The sequence below is a fragment of the Dipodomys merriami genome, unplaced genomic scaffold (genome assembly GCF_024711535.1).
Source record: "Dipodomys merriami isolate MVZ:Mamm:240054 unplaced genomic scaffold, mDipMer1.0.p SCAF_62, whole genome shotgun sequence".
In the NCBI taxonomy this organism is placed as follows: domain Eukaryota; kingdom Metazoa; phylum Chordata; class Mammalia; order Rodentia; family Heteromyidae; genus Dipodomys; species Dipodomys merriami.
Window position 1 is genome coordinate 5884279 of NW_027206202.1, and position 23306 is coordinate 5907584.

The 23306-nt window shown below is 46.9% G+C and overlaps 1 protein-coding gene and 1 pseudogene across 2 annotated transcripts in view; one reads left to right on the forward strand and one right to left on the reverse strand.

Moving 5' to 3' along the window:
- Nucleotides 1-5870, reverse strand: part of Mettl9 (methyltransferase 9, His-X-His N1(pi)-histidine) — a 50509-nt gene extending 44639 nt beyond the window's left edge. The window contains exon 1 of one of the 2 annotated variants that reach the window (XM_070004349.1): nt 5528-5870. In XM_070004349.1, the coding sequence (XP_069860450.1) occupies nt 5528-5689 (162 nt within the window). In that variant the 5' untranslated portion in view covers nt 5690-5870. The remainder of the gene's footprint in view (nt 1-5527) is intronic. The other variant, XM_070004348.1, reaches the window with a different exon arrangement.
- A 15603-nt stretch (nt 5871-21473) lies between these two features.
- On the forward strand, nt 21474-22521 carry LOC138814908 (large ribosomal subunit protein uL10 pseudogene; annotated as a pseudogene).
- Nucleotides 22522-23306: the final 785 nt, after the last annotated feature.

Here is a 23306-nt window from a genome sequence, read left to right on the forward strand (position 1 = left end):
TCAAAGAGAACATGTACCGTTTGTCTCTCTGAGCGTGGCTTTCTTAACATGATTTGTTGTAGCTCCATCCATTTTCCTGCAAATGACAATTTTATTCTTCTAAAGGCTGTGTAAAATAGGTACCACATTTTTTTTGGGTCCACTCATCTACTGTGGAACATCTGGGTTGTTTTCATATCTTGGCTATTGTGAATAACAGAGGGGTGGAATGACGGGATAATTTGATTAAAATATAATGTGTGTGGGTGTGAACTATCACAGTGTAACCCCTGTGTACAATTAGGGCATACTAAAAAGAATGACAAGAGTACAAAACCATTCTGTTTGGGTGAGTACCAACAGGGGCAGAGAGGGCAAACAGAAGGTGAAAGAGGGCAGATACGGTTCAAGTACTTTATATGTATATGTAAAATATGTATGAAAACTGAACAATAAAACCTGGGGGTGGATTTGATCAGGGGACATTGTATGCATGTATGATAATATCACAATGAACCTACCTCCCACGCCATGACTTATATATGCTAATTTTTAAAAATGTTAAAAAAATACGACAGCTAACTCTTCAGAAAAGGTCAATGAGACCAATCCAGTCTGTGAGCTATATATATATGGAGAGAGGAGAGAGAGAGAGAGAGAGAGAGAGAGAGAGAGAGAGAGAGAGAGAGAGAGAGAGAGAGAGAGAGAGAGAGAGAGAGAGCATGCGCATTGACACTGGGGTTTGACCGCAAAGCCCCAAGCTCTCACTTAGCTTGTTTGCTCAAGGCTGGCATTCTATCACTTGTGCCACACCTCTACTTCTGTCTTTTTGCTGGTTAAACATGGATAAAGAATCCCTTGGATTTGTCTGCCAAGACTGGTTTCAAACTGGAATCCTCAGATCTCAGCTTCCTAAGCAGTTAGGATTGTTATTGTTGTTTTCAGAGGGTGCCAGTCCTGGGGCGTAAACTTAGGGCCTGGGTGCTGTCTCTCTGCTTCTTTTGCTCAAGGCCAGTGCTCTACCACTTGAAGCTACACCTCCATGTACAGTTTGGTTTGGGGGGAGTATTGGGGGAGAGGGAGTGGGCTTGTTGGGGGGGGGAGGTTGGTACTTTATAGAATATAAGTCTCATGGACTTTTCCTGCCAGGCTGGCTTCAAACTGCAAGTCTCAGATATCAGCCTCCTGAGTAGCTAGAATTATAGGCATGAGAGACCAGTGCCTGACTGCAGCTAGGATTTTAAGCATCAGCCACAGGCACCTAGAAAGCTTCTTACTTGCCCAAAGTGAAACGTAAATCCCCAAGTTAGTCAAATGGCACTGCGACTTCAGTTTTAGAGCTAAACCAAATGAAGGCGCCTTGTATCTCCAGGCTAACCTAACGAAATCGCAATTTCTAATGAATACACATTACCCAAGATCTCTCTTAACCCAAGAATCCTCCTTATAATTCCTTAATAAAACAACCAGAAGGAAAATTTGTGCTAAGTACAGTTCAATCAAATCCATAACCCTACTTTCATGCAACTCCAAAAGAACCAGATGTGGCTGGCTATGGAACCCACACGCCCAAATGAACACCAGAAGACTTTGTATAAAACTATTAATTTGAAGGGGGAAAAAAAAACATTAAAGTTACTTCACAAGTAACAAAGTTCTGTGGCAAGCCTGGGATCCTGGAATATAAAAGAAATAGCACATCATCAACTCAGCAACAATGCACAAAGGACAGTCTCCTGCTCAGTTTCATCTCCAGAGGTTTCTGTACACACTGCTTTTGTTCACTTTAATCGTTATTCCTGGACAATTACTTCCATAATGTAAATGTACTCATCTCAAAAGAACACTTGACTGGGTATGGTGGTATGCTTCTGTAATCCTAGCACTGAGGAGGATAAAGCAGGAGGATCCAGAGCTTTGAGGCCAGTCTGGGCCACACAGTGAGACCCTGTCTCCAAAAAGGACAATAATAGCAACAATAAATCATGTCTGATTCTAAGAGATGATCCTCTTTAATACTCAGAAAGCACCAGAATAATCTTCTTCCTGGAGTAATTATCTACCAACTTGCTAATACAGCTGGTTAACTAACACACACATACACACACCCAGAACCTGAAATATCCAGTTTTTAATTCAGCTTTAAAATCCAGTATATTTTAGTAGTATAAGGGGATGCACAGAAATGGGGGGACAAAGGGTGAGCAAATGCAGCAGTGGTACTCACTGGACACCATGTTGAAAATGAACTAAACAACTTGTAGGTGGGAATGTGAGGTAAAAAACTGGGAGTGAGGGAAAGGGTGACATTGTCCAAAAAGAAATATACTCTTAAAGCCAGAAGTGGCGCTGTGGCTCAAGTGGTAGAGCGCTAGCCTTGAGCTGAAGAGCTGAGGGACAGCGCCCAGGCCCAGAGTTCAGGCCCTACGACCAGACACCCCCCCCAAAAAAAAACAAAAACAAAAACAAGAAATGTACTCTTTACCTGACTTATGTAACTGTAACCCCTCTGTACATCACCTTTATAACAACAATTTTTTTAAAAGTCTAAAAAAAATTCAGTACAGTTAGTACTCTCTTTTAGAAATACTGAGGCCATGTCTACTGCATCCATAAAATAAAGTAAAATAAACAATGTTGAAATTATATGGGCACTAAAAACATACCAAGTTGCTGCATTAATCACAAATGTCATCTTAAACACCAACAGGTAAGAGACCCAACTTTATTTAACTCCATGTCAAAGGAAACAAGCCTCCTTTTTTCCTATCCAGGCTTGGCCTATCCAGGCTTTACCTGCTTGGCAAAAATGACATTTCCAATGCATCTTCCTCTATCACTATTCATGTTCCACAGAAGTGTGACAGTGCTGACAGTAGTGCTATATCATACTTCAGGGTTGTTTCTACATTGAGTAATACTTCAAATACAATGCTAAATAGTTAAGCCAGGACAATACATGCAATTTCATAATGCTGACTGCATACTAAGTTTATATACATTGCTAACAATACAAATCATCACAATCACTGGGGTATTTCAAAAAATATATAGAAATTTAGGATTCCATTAAAAATAAAATGGAGCCGAGTGCCCATGGCTCACAACTATTAATCTTAGCTCATACTCAAGAGACTGAGATCTGAGGATCAAGGTTCAAAGCCAGCCCTGGCAAGAAAGTCCATGACTCTTTGTATTCCATAAACTACCAAAAGAAAGTGCCAGAATTAGAGCTGTGGCTCAAGTGGTAAAGTTCCTTGAGTAAAAGGAGATCAGGGATAGCCTGAGTTCAAGCCCCTGGGGCCAGCAAAATAAACAAATAAATAGCAATAGTTAAGTGGTAAATGAAACCCAGCCTCCAGGACCTACGCTCTATCCCCCGTACCACAAAAACAATATTTTTATAAACTAACTAGTACAAGTAGTTACTTCATAAAAACTAAATGCTAGGGTTGGAGGCATGGCTCGTTGGTAGAGCACCAGCCAACGAGTAAAGGTGTCAGGTACTGAGTTTCAGCCCTAGTTTATTATCTCCGCCCTCCCCCCCAAAAAAAAAACTAAATGTTATTTTTATAAGAGAATCACTTTATCTCTTCCTTAGAGAATTCTTTACCTTTATTAAAACATGAAATCAAGCTGGATGCAAGTTTTCTGAAAACCTGAGAATTATGGGACACAAACTGACATGACAGTAATCCATAATTGCTCTCTAGAAAGACAAAATGTACTACAAATGCTGACTGTAAGCCAAACTGCCAGGCAACTGTAGCTCATGCTTGTAATCCTAGCTACTCCAGAGGCTTAGGTCAACAATCAAGGTTCAAAGCTAGCCCAAGAAGACAAACTTCTAAGACTCTTATCTACAATTAACCAGCAAAAGGCCAGAAGTCAGGTACCCCATTACCGGCTCACACCGGTAATTCTAGCTACTCCAGAAGCTGAGATCTTAGGATCATGGCTTGAAACCAGATGAGGCAAACACAAGAGACTGTAATCTCCAATTAGCCACCAAAAAGACAGAAGTGGAGCCGTGGCTCAAGAAGTGAGTGCCAGCCTTAAGCAAAAAAAAAGCCAGGTGAGTGTGAGGCCTAGAGTTCAAGCTCCAGTACTGTCACACACACACACACACACAAAAAGCCAGCACTTCCCAGTTCAAAGCCCTCTTTGATATAAATTCAAGAAAGCTAAGGGACAGCACCCAAGCCCAGAGTTCAAGCCCTAGTACAGGTAATGGAGCATGGGGACACACACAGATAATTAAGCAAGGATAACCACAAACTACACTGTAATACTGCAGTCAAAGAATTCTACAGCTGACTTATACATACTCCATGTTCTTGGCACTCCACTGAGCCAAAGAAAAGGCCATCATAGGGGCTGGAAGTGTGGCTTAGTAAGTAGAGTGCTTGCCTAGCATGCATGAAGCCCTGGGTTCAATTCCTCAGTACCACAAAAACTGAAAAAGCCAGAAGTGGGCCTGTGGCTCAAAGTGGTAGAGTGTGACCCTCACACGACTCTGGACCCACAACTCCTAGTCGTAAAACAAGTTTCTCCTGCTCCATTATTTTAAATCTCTTCCTGGTTAATAGCTTGCATCATTCCTCCTAGCTAACTCAACACAAGTTTAAAGGGCCTATCTCCTAGAAAAGGAGAAGAGGGTCCGCAGGTGAGGAGTTGGGGACCTGTCAAAGACTTTTGGGGGAGGAGAGGGGAGGCCGGTCATAGGGCCTGGACACTGTCCCTGAGCTCTTTTGCTCAAGGCTAGCACTCTACCACTTTGAGCCACAGCTCCACTTCCGGCTTTGGGGTGGTTAATTGGAGGTTAAGAGTCTCAGAGACTTTCTGCCCGGGCTGGCTTTGAACCGCGATCCTCAGACCTCAGCCTCCAGAGTAGCTGGGATGACAGGCGTGAGCCGCCCTCAGCTGTCAAAGGCATTTTTCAACTGCTTGGGGGGGGGGGAGGAGGGAGGGTTGGTAAATGTCAACGGAACGGTTCGTCGGGCGCCGTTACATTCCTTTACGACCCTTTGTATCAGAGACTCAGCTAGACAAAAAGAGGGACAAGGCTTTCCACCGCGTTTCTCGGGGGGGGGGGGGGGCGAAGGGGAGGGGGGGGGTAGGGAAGCAGTCCGGGGCCTGGTGTGGCTTTGGCTCCATCTCTTCCAGGGTGGCAGATGGATGGCTCCGGATCTAAAGTTATTCCAGCCCGCCAGCAGACAGCAGACACCACGGGGACAGGAGGGGTGGCAGTGGGGGGAACAATGGGGGGGGAGGGAGGAATCCGGGGTGCCCAGGCCCGAGCTCGGGGAGGGAGGCCCGTCCTACGCCCACACCGCGAAACAAAAGGCACCGTGGCGCCCGGGGGCCCCAGGGCCCGGAGCCCGGAGCCCGGAGCGCCGTGATGGCGGGGCAAACTTTCGGCGGGGCCGGGACGGAGGGGGCGCCCCGCACCGCGCCGCGCCGCGCCGCACAATGGCCGGGCCGGGCCGGGCGCGCGGGAAGGCCGCCGCCCCGCCCCGCCCCGCGGGCCCCGCGCACCCCGCCGTACCTGGTGCGTCTCCTTCCGGCCGCCCACCGCCGCCGGCCCGCCGGGGCCGCTCGTCATGTTCACGTAGAGGGAGCGGCTGAGCGGGCTCCGCAGCGTCCACATCCTCCGCGCCAGCCACACCGACGCCAGGCTCAGGCACAGCCAGGATGCCAGCAGTCTCATCGAGGGGTGGGGGGGGAGGGAACCGCGGCCGCTCGCTCCGATCACCGCCGGGGCGAGCAGCAGGAGGAGGTGGCGCCGCCGCCTCCGGCCGCCGCCGCCGCTGCCGTCGCGGCTCGAGCCATGGTGTCCGACTCGCCGCCCATCCGGCCGCTTCGGGGCCGAGGCGGGGAAGGGGGTGGGAGGGGGCGGGGTGGGGGAGAGCGCGGCCGGCGCGCGGCCTTCTACCGTCCCCTTCGCTTCCGCCCGCGGAACGGCGCAGCCGCCAGGGTTGGTTTCCACACGGGGCACATTGGAGCGACGACGGAGGCGCTTTTCCGGCGCATTTCCCTCTGCCCAATCAGCGGGCCGGCCGCCCCGGGAAGAGGCGGGACCAGTGGGGAGGGGGAAGGAAGAGAGTGTTGGCTGCGACGCGCGTCTGTCAGATGTGAGTCCCCGAGGCCGCGGTCATGGTGGAGGGATTTGGATATGATTTCAGAGACCGGAAGGCGCCGCCGTCCTTCCGTGGTGGTTGTACCTGCTGGCCCCTGCGCCTGCTCCTTGGCGGGACTGTGACCCGGTCGTGGGGACAGCCCCGGGCGCTGCTCAGAGACGTGCGCGCGTGCGCAGCCAGTGCTGGGGCGGCCGCGTCTCCTGATCGCAGGTGGGGCTGACCGGACCGCGGCAGTCCCGCGGAGAGCCGGCGCGGGGACGGGGCTGGGGGGAAGGAGGGGGCGGAGGATGCTTGTTACCCCCCGATCCCTCTCCCTCCTCGCGGCCCCTCCGTCCCTTGTAGCTCCTGGCTCCCCAGGACGGGCCACAGGCTTCCAGAAAGCAGGAGTGAAGGTTCTGCCTCAGTTGGGAGCGACCCACCAGTCGTGGGACCATTGTGGTACCCTCATCAATGAAGACCCCCCAAGTAGAGCACCTGGCTGCTTCGTTTCCTTCCACTAACGGACCAAAGTTGTACCCGACGCTTCTTTATCTTTTAGGGGGGCAGGGGGACTGTCATAGGTCTTAACTCTGCCCTAGGCGTTGTCTCTGAGCTTTTTTTTTTTTTTCCTTTTACCCCTCTATCTCTTGAACCATAGCTCCATTTGTGGCCTTTGGAGATGAAAGCCTCATAGATTCAGCCTCCTGAGTAGCTATTATTATAGGTAAGCGCCACCAATCTTAAAAGTGAGCTCGAGCCGGGTGCACGTGGTTCACGCTTGTAATCCTAGCTACTCAGGAGGCTGAGATCTGAAGGTCACAGTTCAAAGCCAGCCCGAGCTGGAAAGTCCATGAGACTCTTATCTCCAATTAACCACCAGAAAACCCGAAGTGGCGCTGCGGCTCAAGTTGTGGAGTGCTAGCCTTGAACTGTAGAGCACAGAAACAGTGCCCAGGCCCAGAATTCAAGCCCCACAACCGACAAAAAAAAAAAGTGAACTCAGACCTGGGAGGTTTACCCTGAAAGGTTTTTTTTTTTTTAATTGTATATAGCAGGAGGAGACCTAAGTCATATTTCATAACTGAAAGATTACAATTGTGTTCCTGTGTCTGAACTTCCTGTTGGCTACCAGGTGATTACTACTACGGAGGAATACATTTCTTAGATCCCCTAATAACACTTACTGAAGTTTCTTTGGAGAATGAATTTATATTTAACTGCACCAGAAACTATAATTCTGTTCAAGACAAATTAAAGTTTTGGTTGACTTCATTTTGTACTTGAGCTTTTCATTTATGAAATAGTGGGGTCTTGACCCATGGATAAGAAACCTGACATATTTCTTTACCCACAAATGCTTTTATTAGTTGCTAAGAAACCCATCACCTTTTCCTAATGGGTGTTTTTGAGTGCTGGTACTGGGGCTTGATCTTTAGCATTGTTACTCAAAGTTAGCACTGGACCACTTGAGACACAACTCCACTTCTAGCTCTTTTTTCCAAGTGAGCCACCAGCGCCTAGCTCTAATGAATCTTTGGGGGGATTTGTTTATTGTGCCAGTCATGGGGTTTGAATTCAGGGCCTGGGCACTATCCCTGACCTTTATACTCAAAGCTAGCGCTCTATCACTTGAGCTACAGCCCCACTTCCTCGTTTTTGGTAGTTTAGTAGAGATAAAAAGTCTCAGAGACTTTACTGCCCAGTCTGGTTCTAAACCATGGTCCTTAGATGATAGCCTCCTGAGTAGCTGGGATTACAGGAGTGAGCCATCTGTGCCTGGCTTCTTTTTAATGGGTTGTTTTGATACCTAGTATGACGTAGGATGTGGCAGAAAAAGGAGCAAGGCAGGGTACTTATTCAGTCATTACAGGAGTGCCCTAGACTACTACTTACCAATACCCAAGCCTATGCCTTACCAAATCTGACCCCAAATATGCCCCCCCTCACACACACACACACTGTCCTTGAGCTTCCTTTGCTCAAGGCTAGCACTCTATTCAACTTTCCACTTTTTCCTGTGTATGTGGTACTGAGGAATCAAACTCAGGGCTTCATGCATGCTAGGCAAGTACCACTAAGCCACATTCCCAGCCCCCAAAACTTTTTTTTTGTCGGCTGTGAACTTGAACTCTGAGCCTGGGCACTGTCCCTCAGCTCTTCAGCTCAAGGCAGGTGCTCTACCACTTGAGACACAGCACCACTTGCTGTTTTCTGGGGGTTAATTGGAGGTAGTCTCATGTCCTTTCCTGCCTGGGCTGGTTTTGAACTGTGATCCTCAGTTCACCAGCACCAGGCCCCCAAAACATTTTAAAGAAAGTTCAGTAGCAAGTTTGTCTACAATGTCACCACTTCCTGCTCTCTCTGATAAGTGCCTTATAAATCTGCTCTGTCCCTAAGGAAAAGTTTTCATGTTTCTAAAGTACAGGCAGGGGCTGGGAAGGTGGCTCAGTGGTAGAGCGCTTGCCTTGCATGCTCAAGGCCCTGGGTTCGATTCCTCAGCACCACATAAGAAAAAAGCCGGAAGTGGCGCTGTGGCTCAAGTGATAGAGTGCTAGCCTTGAGCTGAAGAGCTGAGGTACAGCGCCCAGGCCCAGAGTTCAGGCTCCACGACTGGACCCAAAAAAATAAAATAAAATAAAAATAAATAAAGTACAGGCAGAGGGTGTAAGTAACAGAAGTAACATAAAATAATCTCGTAGCTCAGTGGTAGAGCGCCTGCCTTGCATGCCTGAGGCCCTGGGTTCGATTCCTCAGCACCACATAAGAAAATAATAATAATAATTAATCTCATTTCTAACCAAAAGGTGTGCCCCAAACTGCAACAAGCCTACCTAACTGCAGCCCTAAGGCTTCACAGTGTCACAAATAAGAAACAAAGTTAGTGGCTGTTGTTGATCCCAAGGACTTGTGATTGGATGGCTGCTAGGAAACTAATTTTTTGTTTGTTTGTTTTTGGTCCTGAGCTTGAACTCTAGGCGTGAGTGCTGTCCCTCAGCTCTTTTTCCTCAAGGCCAGCACTGTTGAAGCCACAGCTCTACTTCCCATTTTTGAGTGGTTGAGTGCTGTACCTGGCTTGAAACCAATATATTTCACTTTAAATTTGTACAGCCAGCCTAGAGAAATACACACACCTTTAAAATACTCTATATTGTTGGGCACCAGTGGCTCATGCCTTGTACTCCCAGCTACTTAGGAGGCTGAGATCTGAGGATTGCAGTTCAAAGACAGCTGGGGCAGAAAAGTCCCCAGGAGACTCTTATCTCCAATAAATCACTCCAAAACTGGAAGTGGTACCTGCGGCTCAAGTGGTAGAGCACTAGCTTTGAGCACAAAGAGGCTCAAGGACAGCGCCCAGGCCCTATGTTCAAGCCCCAACAGACAAAAAAATATAATGACAGAATACTGGCATACATCTTATTTACATTTGGCAAGCACAGGAAGAAACCAAAACAGCATGAGGAGATGGTTTGCCTACAGGTAACAGCAAATTCCATAGCAGACCTTATCATAGAGCTTGGTGTCCCAGTGTGCCGGTCCTCCATCCATGGAAGAAGCCTTGCTGTCTCCTCAACCTCCTGAGTTACAAATGAGGAGGAAGGAAAAGAGCAAGTGTAAATAGACCAAGCAGAAGCTCAGATGGCTCTCTGGGACTGCCCCCTCATTGAGCTGCTAGAATGTCACTATGGCTCTTAAAAACCTCAGGTATCCATAATGGGGCAGAAGACACAGATAACACAAATGCCAAACAAGCCTATGGCCTTTGTAAGATAGTTTTGAAATGGGGTCAGTGATATTCAGAAGATACTAAGTGGCACCTGTGCTGAGCTGTGCTCCGTGCTCTCAGGTGTCTTATCCTGAATCTCAGTTCTGCGCACAGGCTAGACACTTTGGCTGGACAGTTTTCTAACAAGATATAAACAGCAACATTTGGGAATCGGAGAATGCTGATATTGGGGCTTGAAGTCAGAGCCTGGACAAGATCTCTTTCAGTACTTTGTAATTATGTATTGCATGGTTACTGGTAGGGTCTGTCCCGTTGAGCAGTAAGCTAAAGCAAGGCATTGTATTTGTTTTGCTTTTGTGAGAGTGTGTGCAGTACTGGGTTTTGAACTTGGAGCCTAAGCACTGCCCCTTTTTCACTCAAAGCTAAGGCTCTAGCACATGAGCCACAGCTCCACTTCTGGATTTGGGGTGAGTAATTGGATATGAGTCTCACAGACATTTCTGCTTGGGCTCCTTTGAGCCATGGTCTTCATATCTCAGCCTCTTGAGTAGCCAGGATAACAGGCATGCGCCACCAGCTCCCAGTTGAACTATATTTTCATGCATGTTCTCTTTTCAATTGAAGGATAATATGAAAAGATCCCATAGGCAGAAAGACCTGGAGCTGTGGAAGGTATGAAACATGTTGTCCCTGTTAGTTGTCATGATCTCCCTGAAGAAATTAGTCTAAAAAGTGCTCATAAAATTGCAGGTTTTCATGGAAGATTTCTTATGCTTTTCTTTTTTTTTTTTTTGTCAATTGTGGGACTTGAACTCTGGGGCTGGGTACTGTCCCTGAGCTCTTCAGCTCAAGAAGAGCCTTCTACCACTTGAGCCACAGACTACTTCCAGCTTTCTGCTGGTTCATTGGAGATAAAAAGTCTCACGGACTTGGGGCTGGGAAGGTGGCTCAGTGGTAGAGTGCTTGCCTTGCATGCATGAGGCCCTGGGTTTGATTCCTCAGCACCACATAAGAAAAAAGCCAGAAGTAGTGCTGTGGCTCAAGTGGTAGAGCGCTAGCCTTGAGCTGAAGAGCTCAGGGACAGCGCCCAGCCCAGAGTTCAGGCCCCACGACCAGACCAAAAAAAAAAAAAAAGTCTCATGGACTTTCCTGCCTGAGCTGGCTTTGAACCACATGATCTTTAGATCTCAGCCTCCTGAGTAGCTAGGATTACAGGCGTGAGCCACCAGTGCCCGGCCTTTTTTATGCTTTCTAATAGTGTTTGGTACACCTTCAGAGAAAGACATACCAGGCCCAGCCTGGTTATGCCTGTAATCCTGGCTGTTCTGGATGCTGAGATAATCTCTTTTTCAAAGCTAAACTTGCAGGATAGTCCAGGAGAGTCATTTTCAATTAACTACCAAAAAAAAAAAAGAAGAAGAAGAAAAGTTCTGGCTCACATGATAGAGCACTAGCCTTGAGCAAAAAATAAATAACAAGGAGAGAAAGCAAGCTTAGGTCCTGAGTTCAAATCCCAGTACGCGTGCCCACGCGCACACACACAGCAAAATACACTATCTTGCCTTCATAGAGCTTATTCCAGAGTAGGGGCAGACTCAGCCAGTAACCATGCAAATAATAAGTAAATAAATGTAAAATACTGAATGCCATAAAGTGATGTAATTGGAGTGGGAGGAGGGGACATTTCTGGAAAATCTGCCCAGAGGAAGTATGGTTTGTGGCCTTTATTTTGACATCCCCCTTGCTAGCTCAGGTTGCCCAAGTTCCTGCCGGAACTGCTGGTGTATGCAATAATTGTCAGATCAGAAAAGGAGTGCTTTGCAGAGGTTTCCAGAATGTGAAGAGTTAGGGCCTCTCTCATACATAGCCCTGGAGTTTGGGAGAAGCCAGTATAAGCCAGTACAGGGTTCTACATGCACTCAACTCTCAAATGGTAGTGATGGTTCTTGTTCTTAAGCTAACAAGGCTGAAGTCCACCTAGCCTTCCGTGGACAAGCTATTTAAACAGATCCACAGATGAACTGCCATGAGGCTAAGTCAACCAAGACCAGTTCCACTAAAGATTGTCCTTGAGCCCACTACTTAACCAATTTCCAAGCTCCACCTAACAAATCTGCATCTCAGAATGTATAGTATAAGCTAGGCACAGATGGCTTATGCCTATAATCCTAGCTACTCAGAAGGCTGAGATCTGAGAATGGCATTTCAAAGCCAACCTTGGCAGGAAAGTCATTGAGACTCTTAACTGAACCACCAAAAACACCAGAAGTGGAGCTGTGGCTCAAAAGTGGTAGAGTGCTAACCCTGAGCAAAAGAACTCAGGGACAGTGATCGGGCCCTGAGTTCAAGCCCTGTGCTCCCCCCAAAAAATGAATTGTATAAATTAGCATGTTTGTATATACACATAATACACTGTGTGTGTAAGTTGCTCTATTTTTCTTTGTGGTATCGGTACTGGGGCTTGAGTTCAATGCCTGTGTCCTGCCCCTTAATTTTTCACTCAAGGCTAACACTCTACCACTTGAACCACAGCTCCACTTCTGGCTTTTTGGTGATTAATTGGAGATAAGAGTCTCAGAGAAGCCAGGCGCTGGTGACTCATGCCTGTAATCCTAGCTACTCAGGAGACTGAGATCTGAGGATCGCGGTTCAAAGCCAGCCCGGGCAGGAAAGACCGTGAGACTCCTATCTCCAATAAACCACCAGAAAAGCGGAAGTGGCGCTGTAGCTCAAGTGGTAGAGCGCTCGCCTTGAGCTGAAGAGCTGAGGGACAGCGCCCAGGCCCAGAGTTCAAGCCCCATGACCGACAAAAAAAAAAGAGTCTCAGAGATTTTCTTACCCAGTTTGGCTTTAAACCCTGGTCCTCAGATCTCAGCCTCCTGAGTAGCTAGGATTACAGGTGTAAGCCACCAGTGCCTAGTATATAAAGTCTTCTTTCTTTTATTATAAACATACATTTGTTTATATGAAGCACATGAAAATTTTCTACTAAGTAATGAGAATACTTTTTTTTTTGGTCAGTTGTGGGGCTTGAACTCTGGGCCTGGGTGCTGTCCCTCAGCTCTTCTGCTCAAGGTTAGCGCTCTGCTACTTGAGCTACAACGCCACTCCTGGTTTTTTGGTGGTTTATTGGAGATAGGAGTCTCACGGTCTCTCCTGCCCGGGCTGGCTTTGAACCGAGATCCTCGATCTCAGCCTCCTGAGTAGCTAGGATTACAGGCATGAGCCACCAGCACCCAGCTTGAGAATACTTTTAAAACTTAAAATCTAGTTGGATAATGCTACTCAGGAGGCTGAGATCTAAGGCTCCAGATTTGAGGCTGACCTAAACAGAAAAGTTCATGAAACTCTTGACTCCAACAAAAAGGTAGACTGAAGGTATGGCTCAAAGGGTAGAGTGCCAGCCATGAGCAAAAAAAAATAGCTGAGTGTTTTCTAGTAGACCCAATATGTATGTCCATAAAGCTGTTACCTTACTGAGTTTGTACAATATTCTAAGAGCAGTCATCTGTGCTGCCATGACAGAGGCTATTACTTTAGTTTTGCACAACTTCAAACTGGTCAGAAAATGAGGAAGATTAGTTTTAAGAAAGAAGATACTTGAGCAATTAACCAAGCTGAAAATCATACGAGCTCTGGTGAAAACTGATCTCATGTGGGGGAGATTCCTAGGGCTTGCACTTAGGGCCTAGGTGCTCTACCATTTGGGACCACATAGCACCACTTCCAGCCTTTTTTTTTTTAATTGGAGATAAGAGTTTCACAGACTTTCCTGCCTGGGCTGGTTTCAAACCTCAGATCCTCAGAGCTCAGCCTCCTGAATAGGATTATGGGTGTGAGCCACCACACTGGATGACTTGGGGTTTTTTTATTTATTTAACATAGGATTTCACTGTATAACCCAGGCTGCCCTTGAACTCTCATTTTTCCTATCAAGTGGTTTCTTCTGTGTGTGTGTGTGTGTGTGTGTACACATGCGCGTACTCCCACACACACACTTTTCACCAGGTGCTCACGCCTGTAAAAGCTACTCAGGGGGCTGGGAAGGTGGCTCAGTGGTAGAGTGCTTGCTTCCCATGCATGAGGCCCTGGGTTCCATTCCTCAGCACCATATAAACAGAAAAAGCCAGAAGTGGTGCTGTGGCTCAAGTGGTAGAGCACTAGGCTTGAGCTGAAGAGCTGAGGATAGCACCCAGGCCCAGAGTTCAAGCCCCACGACTACAAACAAAAACAAAAACAAAAAAACTGTGAGACTCTTATCCTCATTAACCATCTAAAGATTGGAAGTGTGGCTCAAGGGTAGACCACCAGCCTTGAGAAAAAGCCAGGGGACAGTGCAAACACCTGCTATTTCATGGTGTAAGATTTGCCAAGTCGCCAGGCGCCAGTGGCTCACACCTGTAATCCTAGCTACTCAGGAGGCTAAGATCTGAGGATCAAGGTTCAAAGCCAGCCCGGGCAGGAAAGTCCATGAGACTCCTATCTCCAATCAACCACTACAAAACCAGAAGTGGCTCAAGCAGTAGAGTGCTTATCTTTAGCTGAAGAGCACAGGGACAGCGCCCAAGCCCAGAGTTCAAGCCCCACGACCGACCCCCCCAAAAAAAATTTTGCCGTCTACTATGAAATTCTTGGAAAGAAAAGAAGTCTAGATACAACAGGAAAATCTCCATCCTTCAGTTGTGATACTGTAGATAAAAGCCATAGCCTGCCTGGGCCATCTCTGTATGGCACCAACAATCCCAGGACAGGGACAGCACACAGTGCCAGCACCTCTGTACTGTGTGTCTCACGTAGATCAACCCCCTGATCCTGAGAGCTCCATAAATCCAATGCTCTAGACTCAACCTTTGAGTTTCCTTTTTGCTTTTATTGTTATTATCAAAGTGGTTACAGTTACATGTGAGGGCATGTCACCCCTTCCCTTGCACTCACTTAGTTTTTCCCTCCCATCCCCACCCACAAGTTGTATAGTTCATTTTCCACACAGTGTCTACAGTGTACCACTGCTGCCTTTGTTTGTTTACCCTTTGTCCCTCCATGTCTGTGTCCTCCCCTTACCCTCCAGAAACAGAAAAGATGAAAAGGAAAGAAAAACAACAAAGAAAAAACTTGTTGTTTCCATTTCCTGGAGTTCATGTTGATAAATATCACATGATCAGAAGCACATAGGCCGTATGCTTTTGTGTTCCTCCCCTAAGAGTGTCCTCCTTTGGTCTCATTATCTACGTTTTCTCATGTCCTGGTGTCTTTTAGATCTACCTTCTGCATATGAGGCAAGACATGCACCATTTGTGTCTCTGAGCTTGATTTTCCTCAACATGATTTGTTCTAGGTCCATCCATTTCCCTGCAAATGACATATTACTCTTTCTAATGGTGGTGTAAAATTCCATTGTGCATAGGTACCACATTTTTGGAGGACCCACTCATCTATTTGGGACCAGCTGGGCTGTTTCCATGATAAATTCACCTTTTCAGAGCAGAATCATCGGAGGGGACAGAGTTTCATTGTGTGAGCAGCGTGAGCAGCCGGGCACTCCCAACTCAGAACTCGTTTGCTTGGCTGCAATGCTCTGCAGCCACCTAGTGTTCACCCACAGTCCTGGCACACCAGCTGAAACGCAGTTTTCTAGGCTCTCCCAACAAGCTTCAGGATCCTGTAAATGAGAGAGTTTTCAACATGGTTTACAAAGGAGAAGACAGAAGAAGCAAGCAGTTTAGTGATGTAGGTAGCCAGGCGCTAGTGGCTCACACCTGTAATCCTAGCTACTCAGGAGGCTGAGATCTGAGGATCGAGGTTCAAAGCCAGCCCAGTCAGGAAAATCCATGAGGCTCCAATTAACCACCAGGAAACAGGAAGTGCTGTGGCTCAAAGTGGTAGAGCACTAGCCTGAGCCAAAGGGCTCAGGGACAGTACCCAGGCCCTGAGTTCAAGTTCCACAACCAACTAACTACTAAATAGTAAATAATAAAGTGCCTGAAAGTCATGAATTTGTTTTTATCCAATTATTGAGATAATCTAAAAGAAAAATAATGACGGGGCTGGGAATGTGGCTCAGTGGTAGAGTGCTTGCCTTGCATGCATGAGGCCCTGGGTTCGATTCCTCAGCACCACATAAGCAAAAAGAAAAAAGCTGGAAGTGGTTCTGTGGCTCAAGTGGTAGAGCGCTAGCCTTGAGCTGAAGAGCTGAGGGACAGCACCCAGGCCCAGAGTTCAGGCCCCACGACTGGACCCAAAAAAAGAAAAAGAAAAAGAAAAAGAATGACATTTGCTGACTGTAAGTCAAATAGAATTTGACACCATAATAACGTGAGGATAATTTTCTAAAAATAACATGCAAGCTGGGCACCAGTGGCTCACGCCTGTAATCCTGGCTACTCAGGAGGCTGAGATCTGAGGATCATGGTTCAAAGCCAGCCCAGGCAGGAAAGTCCGTGAGATTCTCATCTCCAATAAACCGCTGTGGCTCAATTGGTAGAGCACTAGTCTTTAGCTGAAGAGCTGAGGGACAGTGGCCAGGCCCAGAGTTCAAGCCCCACAACTGACCAAAAAAATAAATAAAAGCAGACCATTGCACATGAAACCTTTTCCTAAGTCCAAGCCAAGTGCTGGTGGCTCATACCTGTAATCCTAGATACTAAGGTATACTTAGGCGAATATCTGAGGATTGAACTTTGAAGACAGGCTGGGCAAGAAAGTCCATGAGACTCATCTCCAGTTAACCACCCAAAAGCCAGAAGTGGAGCTGTGGTTCAAGTAGTAGAGCACCAGCTTTGAGCAAAAAGCTTAGTTCAAGTGTGTGTGTGTGTGTGTGTGTGTGTGTGTGTGTGTGTGTGTGTGTATAAACAAAAAATTTTGTTTGTTTGTTTTTTGTATGTAAGTCTTGAACTCAAGGCCTGGGTGCTGTCCCTTAGATTTATTGATCAAGGCCATAGCTCCATTTCTGACTTTTGGAGATAAGTCTTATGGGCTTTCCTGCCTGGGCTGGCTTCAAACTGTGATCCTCAGATTTCAGCCTCCTGAGAGGCTAGGATTACAGGTGTGAGCCACCAGCACCCAACACAAACTGAAATTTTAAGTTCAGTATTTCACCCTTTATGAACAATTCATCATGAGTTTTAACCTTTACAAAAATTCCCTGTACCCCTGACCATTCAAGACCTCTCCCATCCCATCTGCAAGGTAGACTGCCACTATGCTTTCTCCACTGACTTTTTTTTCCCCTGCTACCTGGAGTTGAACTCAGGCCCTTACACTCTCATTCACCTTGCTCATGGCTGGTGTTCTTCGGTTTAAGCCATGCCTCCAGCCTGGATTTTGGAGATGGAGTTTTAAAGACTTTTCTGCCTGGGCTGGATTCAAACCATTTATCCTGTGGATCTCAACCTCCTGAGTAGGTAGGTTTAGGTGACCCACTGGCACCCAACTGATTAGTTGTGCCTTCCCAGAATGGTATGGAAACAGAATCCGCAATGCAGGCTTCTGATCCGACTGCCTGAAGGTCACGTTCATCTGTGATAATCTATGTATCAAATTGTTTTGCTGGGCTGGGAAGGTGGCTCAGTGGTAGAGCACTTGCCTTGTATGCTTAAGGCCCTGGGTTCAATTCCTCAGCACCACATAAGCAAAAAACGAAAAAAGCCGCAAGTGGCACTGTGGCTCAAGTGGTAGAATGCTAGCCTTGAGCTGAAGAGCTGAGGGACAGCACCCAGGCCCAGAGTTCAGGCCCTACAACCGGACCCCCCCCAAAAAAAGTAATAATTGTCTCTCTCTCTCTCTCTCTCTCTCTCTCTCTCTCTCTCTCTCTCTCTCTCTCTCTCTCTCTCTCTCTCTCTCTCTCTTTTGCTGGTCCTGGGCCTTGAACTCAGACCTGGACATTGTCTCTAAGCTCCTTTTGTTCAAGGCTAGCATGCTACCACTTGAGACAGCACCACTTCCAGCATTTTCTGTGATTAATTGGAGATAAGAGACCCACGGACTTTCCTGCCTGGGCTGGCTTCAAACTGAAATCCTCAGATCTCAGCCTCCTAAGTAGCTAGGATTTACAGGGTGAGCCACTGGCACTCAGCAATAATTATCTCATAAAATGAGAAATATTCTCTTCAGTTTCCTAAATAAATTTGTCACTGAGACTATCTGGATCCAGAGTTTTTGTTATTGTTGTTGTTCTTGGAAAGACATCTAAACTGTCAGTTGTATTGGTATAAACATTTCATAATATTTCCTTGTTACCATTTATGGATTTGTGGAGTCTGGGAACAGGCTCTTCCTTCATTCCTGATATTTGAAACATTTCTTCTTCCTTCTTTTGTTGAAGTCTGACAAGAAATGGATAGTTTTTTGTTTATGGAGGTTTGGGGGTGTGTGCATATGTACGCATGTTTTGCACACACACACACACACACACACACACACACACACACATACACACACATTAGTAATAGGGCTTGAACTTGGAGCCTGTGTTCTGTCCCTTAGCTTTTTTACTAAAGGCTGACTTGAGTCACAGGTCCACTTCTGGCTTTTTGGTGGGTCAATTGAAGATAAAAGGGCTAAGAATGTGGCTTAGTGATAGAGTGCTTGCCTAGCATGCATGAAGCCCTCCGTTCGATTCCTCAGTACCACATAAACAGAAAAAGCCAGAAGTGGTGCTTGGGCTCAAGTGGTAGAGTGTTAGCCTTGAGCAAAAGAAGCATAGAGCTCAGGGACAGTGCCTAGGCCCTGAGTTCAAGCCCCAGGATTGGAGATGGGGGGAGGGGAGGTGTCTCACAGTCTTTCTTGAATTGGCTGGCTTCAAATCAGGATCCTCAGGTCTCAGCCTCTGTAGTATCTAAGATTATAGGTACAAGCCACCATCACCTAGCTTGCTTTTTATTTTTTAAATGGGGCATCACATTTTTGCAAGAGCTAACCTGGACCTCAATTATCCTATTTGTGCTATCATCCCAAGTAGCTGGGATTATAGGTAGGAGCCATGGTACCCAGCTCTAGATGTTGATGGCTTTTACTTATTTTTTTTATTTTTGCCAGTACTGAGACTTGAACTCAGGGCCTAGCCACTGTCCTGGAGCTTCTTTTGTTCAAGCCTAGCACTCTACCATTTGAGCCACAATACCAGTCCCAGCTTTTTCTGTTCATGTGGTCTTGAGGAATGGAACCCAGGGCTTCTTGCATGCTAAGCAAGCACTCTACCACTAAGCCACCTTCCCAGCCCCTGTTGATGACTTTAATGGTGTTTTCAAAGAACATGTAAAGGCATATTTTCCTTTTTTCAGTTTTACTGTGCTTATGATCTTGCCTATTTTTTCCTTTTTAGTTTGGGGTTAGTATGTTCTTTTTCTGGTTTTATCTTACCCACCCTACCCTCATTCCTCCCACCCCAGTGCTAGGGTCTTCACTTGCTAAGCAACAGATCCACCATCAAATAGAACCAGAGATAAAATCTGAGACTCTTATCTCAAATTAAACACAGAAAAGTTGGAAGTGGAGCTATGGCTCAAATGATAGAGCACTAGCCTTGAGAAAAAAAAAGCTAAGGGACAAACTGGGCACTACTGGCCTATAATCCTAGCTACTCAGGAGGCTGAGAGCTAAAAGCCAGTTCAAAGCCAGCATGGGCAGGAAAGACCACAAGACATTTACTTCCAATTAACTGCCCCAGGGCTGGGAAGATGGCTCAGTGGTAGAGTGCTTGCCTTGCATGCCTGAGGCCCTGGGTTCGATTGCTCAGCACCACATAAGCAAAATGAAAAAAGCCGGAAGTGGTGCTATGGCTCAAGTGGTAGAGTGCTAGCCTTGAGCTGAAGAGCTGAGGGATAGCGCCCAGGCCCAGAGTTCAGGCCCCACGACTGGACCAAAACAAAAAACAAAAAACCAATTAACTGCCCAAACCAGAGCTGTGGCTTAAGTGGTAGACCAGTAGCCTACAGTGAAAAAGCACCCAGGATAGCACCCAGATCCTGAGTTCAAGCCGTAGATCTTGCACACATGCACACTCATGCACACCTGTGTATTATTTATTTCTCTACAGAAGATTGGCTATTTGGTGAATCTTCCTGGGCTAGGCGCTGGGCATTCAATAGCTGGCAAAATGCCAGTCCTTATCTCCAGGAATTTCCTCTCTCAGGTCATAGGTGTTACCTGCAGGGGGCAGCTCTTACTCAAATAATACTACTATGCATATGATTATAGAAAATGACTGAGAAAAGTGCTTTGGCATTAGAGCAGAATTCATGATCCGAGGTCAGACCTATTTACTGCAGGTGAACTAGACAAGGTTCTTCAGAGGAAGGGAGATTTGAACTGCACTCTGATGGAGAAACACACATGCATTAGAAGGTTTCTGCCTAGCGTTCTATATAAAACCTCTAGCCATCACTATCTCCTCCTCTAAAAGCTAGAGCCAGGCAGGGCACCCGTGGCTCACGTCTGTCATCTCAGGAGACTGAGAGCTTAGGATTGCGGTTCAAAGCCAGCCTAGTCAAGAAAGTCTGTGAGACTTTTATCTCCAATTAACAAGGAAAAAAAGCTGCAAGTGGAGCTCAAGTGATAGAGCACTAGCCTTGAGAAGAAGAAAAAACAGAAAAAAAATGCCCAGGGACAGTGCCCAGGCCCTGAGTTTAAACCTTAGGACAAGCACAAAAATAAAAGCTAGAGCCAGAAATGACTCAGTGCCAGAAATGACTAGACTGCATTTGTGAGTCATGCCCACATCTCCAGCCAGCCCATCACAATCACCCTTGACCCTGACCCTGGGGTGCAGAAATTTCTGCAAAGGGCATAGAAATCGATTGCTGCACTCAGTCTCCACTGCGTGCTGCTCCTCAGGCCTGGAGACAAACACAGGGCTAGAGTCAGAGATTAGACCACCCAGTCCATCTGACTATCGTTTAGAAGCAACTAGAAACAGCCAAGGCACCAAAGGTGACCTGAGAAGGTCTACATGGCCCACATTTGCTGTGGAGAACAAATGTAAAGATGGTGTCTACTCTTCCTAGAATTTCTCTATCTGCCTCCCTCCCTCCCTCCTTCCCTCCCTCCCTCCCTCCCTCCTTCCCTCCTTTCTTCTCCCTCCCTCCCCCCTCTCTCTCTCTCTGCTGGAACCTCAAGCTTTTGATCAGCTTTTTTGCTCATGGCTGGTGCTCTAGCACCTGAGCCACACCTCCAGCCCAGCATTTTGCTGCTTATTTTTTAAATAGAATCTTGCAGCAGATTTTTCTGCCTAGGGTGGCTTCAAAGCCCAATCTTCCATGCCTCGATCTCCTAGGATTACAAGTGTGAGCCCTAATGCCCAAACCTTCTACAGAAAGCCTGTTTCCATACCTTAAGACTCCTGCCCTCACAGTCAGACACAAGCCTACCACACCAGTCCAATACCGCCTCAGTGATGAGCACACTACACTTGTCAGTGTCCACCTGGGAATGTGTGTGTGTGTGTGTGTGTGTGTGTGTGTGTGTGTGTGTGTGTGCATGTGTGCGTGTGCGTGCTAGTCTTGGTGCTTGAACACAGGGCCTGAGTGTTTTTGCTCAAGGCTAGCACTCTATCAGTGCTAGCCTTTTCTTTTTTTGTTTCTTTTCTTTCTTTCTTTCTTTCTTTTTGGTAGTTAACTGGAGATAAGAGTCTCTTAGATTTCGCCAGGCATCCTCGTGAAAGTGACCTCGTCTTTAAACCCTACGTGGCAATCCCTGACGCACCGTCATGATGCTCAGGCAAGACAGAGCGACCTGGAAGTCCAACTACTTCCTTAAGATCATCCAACTTCTGGATGATTATCCAAAATGCTTCATTGTGGGAGCAGACAATGTGGGGTCCAAGCAGATGCAGCAGATCCGCATGTCCCTCCGAGGGAAGGCTGTGGTGCTGATGGGCAAGAACACCATGATGCGCAAGGCCATCCGAGGGCACCTGGAAAACAACCCAGCTCTGGAGAAACTGCTGCCCCATCTCCACGGGAATGTGGGCTTTGTGTTCACCAAGGAGGACCTTACTGAGATCAGGGACATGCTGCTGGCCAATAAAGTACCTGCTGCTGTCCGTGCTGGTGCCATTGTCCCATGTGAAGTCACTGTGCCAGCTCAAAACACTGTTCTGGGGCCTAAGAAGACTTCCTTCTTCCAGGCTTTGGCCATCACCACCAAGATCTCCAGGGGCACCATTGAAATTCTGAGTGATGTGCAGCTGATAAAGACCGGAGACAAAATGGGAGCCAGTGAAGCCACACTGCTGAACATGCTGAACATCTCTCCCTTCTCCTTTGGGCTGATCATCCAGCAGGTGTTGGACAATGGCAGCATCTACAACCCTTGACATCACTGAGGATGCTCTGCATTCTCGCTTCCTGGAGGGTGTGTGCAACGTAGTCAGTGTCTGTCCGCAGATCGGTTACCCAACTGTGGCCTCCGTGCCTCATTCTATCATCAATGGGTACAAGCGGGTCCTGGCTTTGTCTGTGGAGACTGACTACACTTTCCCACTTGCTGAAAGGGTCAAGGCCTTCTTGGCTGATCCATCTGCCTTTGTGGCTGCTGCTCCTGTGGCTGCCACCACCACTGCTGCTCCTGCTGCCGCCACGGCCCCAGCCAAGGCTGAAGCCAAGGAAGAGTTGGAGGAATCAGATGAGGATAAGGGATTTGGTCTTTTTGACTAATTTCCTAGAAGCAATCAACTCAGATTTATTTGCAAAACAAAATAAAGGCTTACTACTTTCTCTTTTTAAAAAAAATAGTCTCTTAGACTTTCCTGCCTAGGCTGGCTTCAAGCTAGGAAGCTCAGATCTCAACCTCCTGAATGGCTAGGATGACAGGCTTGGCTGAAATACAACCGTTTTGGTGACTATATTTCCCACAGTGCCTGTGATTGCCCCACTGCTTTGTTGAATCATTTGATGTCCTTTGTCATTTTGCTCCGTTGTTTTTGTTTTGTGCTGGTCGTGGGGCTTAAACTCAGGATCTGGGCACTATCCTTGAGCTCTTTTGCTCAGGGTTAGGCTTCTACCATTTTGAGCTATATCTCCACTTCCATCTTCTCTGGTGGTTAATTGGAAATAAGAGACTCACAAATTTTCTTGACCAGCTGGTTTCAATCACAATCTTCAGATCTCAGCCTCCTAAATAGTTAGCATTACAGGCATGAGTCACTGGAGCCTGGCTTAGTCTGCTTTTTTTAGATGAGTCTAGGCCTTTTTGGAAGGCTGGTCTAAGACTGAGATCTTCCTACCTCTACCTTCTGAGTAGCTGGAATTATATCGGTGCATTACCATACTCTGCCCTCCAAGTGATTTAGTCCTAATACTATTGCTACAGAAAATCACTATAGAAAACTCTTGTTTAAAAACAATTTTTTATTTTTTTGTCAGTTGTGGAGCTTGAACTCTGGGCCTGGGTGCTGTCCCTCAGCTCTTCAGCTCAAGGCTAGCACTCTACCACTTGAACCACAGCACCACTTCCGGTTTTCTGGTGGTTTATTGGAGTTACGAGTCTCA